This window comes from Sinocyclocheilus anshuiensis, unplaced genomic scaffold, assembly GCF_001515605.1.
Source record: "Sinocyclocheilus anshuiensis isolate Anshui unplaced genomic scaffold, SAMN03320099.WGS_v1.1 scaffold1472, whole genome shotgun sequence".
Classification (NCBI taxonomy): domain Eukaryota; kingdom Metazoa; phylum Chordata; class Actinopteri; order Cypriniformes; family Cyprinidae; genus Sinocyclocheilus; species Sinocyclocheilus anshuiensis.
This window is the reverse complement of record NW_015542453.1, coordinates 393,027-400,346: the sequence shown is the minus strand read 5'-3', so window position 1 is coordinate 400,346 and position 7,320 is coordinate 393,027. Positions and strand designations below refer to the sequence as shown.

Genomic DNA, 7,320 nt, shown 5'->3' with positions numbered 1-7,320 from the left:
TTTATATATATATATATATATATATATATATATATATATAAAAAATGTATGAAGTCTTGCCACAAACTTTTAAATGATAGTAGATATATATATATATATATATATATTACAAGTGTATACATAGTAGTATGTCTGCTATTAGGCAATTACTATACTTGTTTTTTGATATCTTGATGTCTTGACTGATATCTAATAATTCTAAAATGTCTGCTCAAGGGTCTCGAGAACTCATGGAAGCATCACACAGAAGTTGCAGAGTATTTCTGGAAGGGTTTGGAAGACCTGGGCTTGAAGCTGTTTATCAAGGACAAGGTAACTGTTGGTAAACTTCACATTATTAATTCTCAGAACAATAATTTAACCTAAAAGAGAAAGCAATTAAAATGCATATCCATTCCCAAAGGATCTGAGATTACCCTCCGTCACCACCATTGCCATCCCTGAAGGGTATAACTGGAAAGAATTGCTGGCTTACATCATGAAGCATCACCGAATCGAGTTTACAGGAGGTCTAGGGCCCTCTGTTGGCATGGTGAGTAAAAGCTTGACAACAAAAAATAACGCATTCAACTACATGACTGAGTAATCATCCACTCAACTGTTTTCTAGTTATTGCGGATTGGGCTCATGGGATACAACTGCAACAAGGCCAATGCTGCAATGGCTCTTGCAGCTCTGGAAGACGCTTTAAAGCAGTGTCGAATGTCCAAAGCCTGAAGACTACTGTTGACCTGTATATTTTTGCCGTTTCATATGGTGATGCTTGTAGTGCGAAAATTACACACTAATGTAAAGGAAGAGTTATTATATATGAGGTTTCATAATGATTGGTATAATGAGGAAGAATTTTAACTGATTAGAAATTGTACATTATGCCTCCCACTGAACCAAAACCAGCTGTTTTGAATGCGTTTCTCAATGTCCTTTTTAAAGTTTCGACAAGCATCACTCCAGCACTTGAATGACCTTTATAAAAACATTGCCGAGAAATAAATCATCATATATCAAATCAATATAATTTCATCATTTGGGTTTACAGTGTTACACAGTACACAGGATGTTCAAACCATTGCGTTATTTATTCTCCTTTTGAACAATTATTTGACTAACTATGAGAAACATAATGCCAAAAATAAAAAAAGTTGAACAACATTTACCAAATTTAAATTGGTACTGAAATAAAAATAGTGCTTTGGCATTTCCAGGAAAACAAAACATAAAAGCAAAAACTCAATGCCTCTGAAACTCGACAAAACATTTCAGACATCTACATTAACAAACTGCCAAAATGCAAATTTACATGAACAAGAAACAAATAAGCTTGAAAAATATTCCAAAATCATCTTTGAATATTTACAACTCAAAGCACTGCCAGAATCATTTCAACTTTTCTAAACATAAACCAGCTAGGCATTGCAACAGTTTCAACATTCCCCACTAAAGTGCCTTTTCACTTTGGCTGTTGGGAACATAGTAACTAACTGCACCAAAAAGTAGTGCTGAAACTCTTCCATCCACACGAAGGTCATTTTGACCTTCCCCTCGGCATCCCCGTAAAGGACGATGAACTGCTCACCTTCGTTCTCCAAGTCCAGCACTCTTTGTCTCCTGTACATTTTTACAGTAGAACTCACACACCAGAAGGGACGCTGAGCCTCATCCAGCACCGTCAGAGTCATCATGCAGCACCGCTGGATATGTGGAGCAAGTAAACATTGTTGTTTTTATCATTCCTTGATAAAGGAAGCAAGTTAAGGACATGCATATCCAACTAAAACACACAATAAACAGTGGCAGCATATTTTCAGCCATTGCTACATTCTCATGTTGTAAATCCAGTTGTTAACTCAAAGCTGCACTTAAAGTGCATTTAACTTCAGACTTTCAATATTTGGCCTTGTTTATGTTCCCCATTTGCGCACAGCGTGAAACCTACCAATCTATTTATAGACAGTATCCTAAGAACAGCATGCCAGCACTGACTCCAGAGAGAAATTAAGTCTAAATAAAGTGGCCAATGAGCATAAGAATCAGGAATGAATCATAGGTACCTCAACTTCTCCCTGCAAACCATGTGCTTGCCATGGAAGACTGAACTTCGTCACGGGCACGTGCTCGGATACATTAGCGAAATCAATGGCGATTAACTGCACAAATTCCCCTTGCGACATCACTGTGAAGCCGAAGAACATTCATATTCACATCATATAATTTAAATATCAAAAAGTTGCTCATAATTGGTTGAAACCAGACTACGGAGGGGAATAAAGGTAAAAATGGGTTTACAAAAATGTTATATATTTACCTCTGCGGGTGTACAGTGGGGAAAAACGTTGACACATGATTCGCTGAACTGGATTGTGAAGCACGATGTGCAGAGTGTATCCATGGCGGCTATAGTCAAGGTCCACAGCATTGTCATCTGCAGGTAAGTAGGGACTATTGATGTGAACAAACATACTTTGTGTTAAGGGACTGTGTGACAACTTTATAAAAGAAATTAATAACCATTAAGAGTTTTGTACCAAAATCTTGACCCGAGAAGACTTCTTTCAATCAGTTTGTGGAAGTGCAGGTTGACCATGATGAAGGCAATTTTCCAATTGCCCTACGAACACCACAAATTAACAAAAACAAAAACAGACAGGATGTTTTCAATAACTATATAAAGTTAATATTTAAAAAAATCTGAATATTTTATATTACGGATACACCAATCAAGTAATTTAGATGACTATTTTCATGTTATGGCTGATAACAAATAAATGACATTAAAATTCTACACTATCTTTTCCAAAAACAAACAAACAATCATTTTAAACGCTGCAAGTGAATTTAGGCACCATAACATTAAATGGTAGGGTATAAATATACACACACATATACAACTCCGATAACCAATATAGTACTGAAATACTGTATTGTGCATCCCTAATATAACTTGGCTAAATTTATCAACATACCCGCCAGAGTCCGACGATGATCCCTTTATCAAACTGCAGCACCTTCACTAGCCTGTCAGCACCAAAGAACGAACAATGTCCTGTTCTTTGCAAAGCTGTCTTGCGAATCAGAGAGCGCCACCTTGGCCTGCACATGAGAGGCATTAGTCAGACGAGTATGTATTATGCTTCAGATTATTCCGATGTTTCTTACTTGTCTCCTGGAGCTGGTGAAGCTGGACACATTATTCCATGAAGCTGCAGGCTATTAACAGTGTACATGCACGGCCAGGCACCTTGGCTCCAGCACACTGTAACCGATGAATCTTCGAAGAAAGTGTGCGTCTGCTCATAGACACTTTCCCGTCCATGCCTATTTGTGAGTGTGATCTCCCACTGAATGTGCAACCTCCTGTAAAACACAGCAAGCACAGGTGTATTTCCTCACTTTCACTATGGACATGTTACAAAAGCATTTGACTGCCAGAAAGCATCCAGATGCTTTAAAGGGATAGTTCACCCATTTTCTGAAAATGTATTCACCCTCAGGAGAGGAATGTGCATAGATTATGCACCATTCTGAACAAATATCTTGGTGGATTTTGATGTGGGAGGATGGACTTTTTCACTGGATTAAATATTATGGATCTCACTGATGTATTTGATTTTTACAGACATGCAGCTTTTCACTTCACAAGACGTTAACTGATGGACTGGAGTCGTGTGTTTTTAGCAGCTGTTTGGACTCTCATTCCGACGGCACCCATTCACTGCAGAAGATCCATTGGTGAGCAAGTAATGTAATGCTAAAGTTCTCAAAATCTGCTCTGATAAAGAAACAAACTCATCTACATCTTGGATGGACTGAGGGTGAACAAATTTTCAGCAAATTTTTACATTTTGGTTTAACTCTTCGTTTAAATTTTATAGATAGACTCATAACTGGTTAGACTAATATCATTTTTTTACTTGTATTCACCCACCTATTTTGCAAATCCTGTAAGTGTTGCTATTTGATTTAAGTTCAAAGTTATTTACTTGTCACAAAATGTCTCGCATATCACAGCAAGAGTAATATAGCATATTAGCGAGACATATTCTAAAACAATTTCAAAACAAAGGAAATAAATAAAAGGGAATTAATTAAATTAAATGTTTGACCTTTTGGATCATAAAACCACTCTGCAGAAATAAAGTAGCATGTACCTGTATGTATAAAAATATATATATATTTTAAATTACTCATAAAATTATAATATTTAACATATCTCACAATATGTTTTTATGTTTCAAGGATAAAATAATGATTATTTATATTGTAATAGTTTTATTTCAGTATTTCTATCACAATTTTTTTTTCAAATTGGTTCTTTATATTTGTTATCGGACAAACATAAAACGCAAATATAAAAATAATTTGTATCAGTCAGGAAAAAAATTTATATTGATCTCTAATCAATTTTGAATAATATAAATTGTTTAATAAATGCTTTGCTTGAAATGCATTGTTTTTTCTTTCTAAACAAATGTCTCTTCGGTTGATATTTTGATGCATTCATATATTTTTGGTTTTGATAAAGGGCTCAATTACTTATATGGCCTACTGCAGTTCTCGGTAATATAAAATACACATTACGCAAGTAATGAAAAATGCTTTTGTGTAGAACTAATCATAAGCATAACAGGAAAAGATATCTTTCTGCCCTGTTGAAAAGCAGCGAGCACTTATGTTCTACCTGAGAACATGCTCCGTCAGAGCTGGCATGCCCGTGTGCGGGTTCATGTGTTTTAGCTCCGTTTTCCACATGGTGTCCTTGTAGCCGGCCATCTCCTTGAGCAGCAGCTTCTTCCAGTATCCAGCAGGCTTCTCCTCCACAATTGTGCTGCTCACAGCTTCTTTAATCATGCTTACTCGGGGTCTCCACATTTTCTTTTCAATCTCAGAAGCATACAACACAGACCACAATGCACTGGACATCCATGTTAATATATAATATTCCTTATTCAAAATATTTATATCATGAACTCACTTGCTGTTAGCAAGATCATGAAACTGCTTGTTGACAAAGCTGATGTTGAACAGAGAGAAGGCATCCAGAAAGGAAAAGATCTTCAAGATGATCTCAGAAGGCAATCTAAGATGGACAGATAACATGCAGTCCAGCTTTGCTGTACTATATGCAATAATATACATCTTATGCAAACTTAAATATTTACACGTGGATTAACTTGCCTCTCCATATAACTTCCATGGCTGCCCTTTGCGCAAAGTTCAAACACAGGCCGAGGTTTACACGGTTCACGTTGCAAAGGCGTCGGCATGGAGGTGTCATCTCTCCGCCTATGACAAATGAAAAATAAACTTTCAGTCTACCTATATGAAGTGTATCATTGTCTAATTGGTATCCCAAAGTATTGTTTAAACCTCCAACGCGACTCGACTGCCTACCTTCTCGCACGAGCAAATTCCCCAACCTGAGTATCTCCACGTGCAGGTGAATTTTGTTCACCTTGCACAAGGCCTCGTCTTAAACGGCGGAGAAACTCGCCAAGACCAGTAGCCATGATGAGTTTAAGGCGTTTGAACTCATTCTCATTACTGATTACCCTGCTGGCCTATGACCTCACAAGATAACTTCGCTAGAGGGACGAGATATCACCGACTGTTTAGATTTAAGGTTTTATTTTAGTTAGAAAGTAACTGATGATTTTATTGTTAAGTTAAGTATCAAATTAAAATGTAAATATAACACATCAAATTGAAATCAAGTTAATGAATTTAAATCTGTTATATTGGATTCTCACAGTTTGACAATAAAAAATTACGATGAATAGCTGCACGTCTTGTGTTGCGCTGTATATATGTGTTTCTATTATAAACACTTCAACAGCTTTAATGAAATTAAATGTTTGACCATTTGGAAATAAAATGGCATGTGTCTATATAAAAATATGTACAAAAAAAATGTATAATTGCCTAACAATATATATTTCATAGTGAAATTATATATCGAAGTAAAATTATGTCAAATTAAAATGTAAATATAACGATGTTTTTAAATCTTGTGTCTGTTATATTGGATTTATTATATTGGATATATTGTACAGTTCAACAATAAAAAAATGTACAATGAATAGTTGACTTGTTTATGTAGATATTTGTTTTATTAAAAACAACACTTCAGCAGCTTTATTTTCTTTTTATTTTGTTTAATCTTATGTTTTTATTTTTTATGGTTGTCGTCACGTGTTAAAAATAATTTAATAAAAGTAATTTTACTTTTATTTTTATTAAATTAAAAGTAAAAGTGTACTTTTATAAAAGTAAAATGAAAAGTAGGCTACATTCACAGAAAATAAACTGTAGCATTTTGTTTTTGTTCTCTCTGTGTGTATTTTTATGTTTTAGTCCGTGACGCAAGTAGCCTTTAATCTATACTGTTGTCCGTAGGCCTATTCTTAAATCCCGAAAAGTATTTTCATTCATTAAGTTATTATTAGTTCCCTTTCGATTCGGTCACTCTACATTGCTATGGTAATTACCCTTTTCTCCAAATACTACTGAGCAATGTCTCGTTCCCTCATCTCAGGGAACCGAGGTTACGTGAGTAGCTAACCGAGAGCGTTACCATTTCAGCTATTTGCAGAAGAGCCTGTATTAATTTGTGTTAACTTGATATAACACCTAAATATACATTTGTATATATATATTTGAAGTCAATGAGCTATAGCCTACAATAAAAGGCGTAGAGGAGCAAAGGCTGGAAGTGAAAAATGTCTTATATTCAGGTGTGCATAATTATTAAGCAGATTTTCTTTTACAGATAAAATTAGCCAAAAAAAAGAGATTTATAAAAAGAGAAATTATTAAATGCCCATGAGAAATATTCAAAACTAATACAATACTAGAAACTGGAAAGTTAATGCATAACCATTGGACAGCAAAATGCTCAGTGGGTCAGTCAAAAACATGTGGAGAAGAAAAGATGCATGTTAACTGCAAAAGAATTAGGAATTAAGGTGAAGAATTAGGTGTGAAATCACCAGGAACCATTTAGTCTCCAGCGCCACCATTTTCCAGAACTGCAACCTACCTGGAGTCTCCAGAAGTACAAGGTTCTCAGACACTTAGGTTAAGTATAGAATCCTAAAAAATGACCCCTACTTAGAAAGAATCACATACTGAAGTGTAGTAAAATACTTGAAGACTGATTTTATATATATATATAATATATATAATATAATATATATATATACAGTATATATATATATGAGAGGAGGTGGTGCTGGTCCTTCAAGAGTCACTCTCAACTTATCTGTCTATAAAGCCTAATATAGAGTCACTCTCAACTTATCTGTCTATAAAGCCTAATATAGA

General features: G+C 35.1%; 2 protein-coding genes across 2 annotated transcripts in view; one reads left to right on the top strand and one right to left on the bottom strand.

Annotated features, from left to right (window-relative positions):
* Positions 1-994, top strand: part of LOC107693722 (serine--pyruvate aminotransferase-like) — a 5,752-nt gene extending 4,758 nt beyond the window's left edge. Inside the window, exons 9-11 of the mRNA XM_016493210.1 lie at positions 217-312; positions 404-532; positions 610-994. Of these exons, the coding sequence (XP_016348696.1) occupies positions 217-312; positions 404-532; positions 610-717 (333 nt within the window). The 3' untranslated portion in view covers positions 718-994. The remainder of the gene's footprint in view (positions 1-216; positions 313-403; positions 533-609) is intronic.
* On the bottom strand, positions 930-5,590 carry LOC107693721 (F-box only protein 15). The gene is made up of 10 exons (XM_016493208.1): positions 5,392-5,590; positions 5,176-5,283; positions 4,973-5,077; positions 4,679-4,912; positions 3,157-3,354; positions 2,964-3,090; positions 2,526-2,608; positions 2,306-2,439; positions 2,052-2,173; positions 930-1,691 (listed from the first exon to the last, which is right to left on the bottom strand). The coding sequence occupies exons 1-10, from the start codon at positions 5,505-5,507 to the stop codon at positions 1,425-1,427; spliced, it is 1,494 nt and encodes a 497-aa protein (XP_016348694.1). The 5' UTR covers positions 5,508-5,590; the 3' UTR covers positions 930-1,424.
* Positions 5,591-7,320: the final 1,730 nt, after the last annotated feature.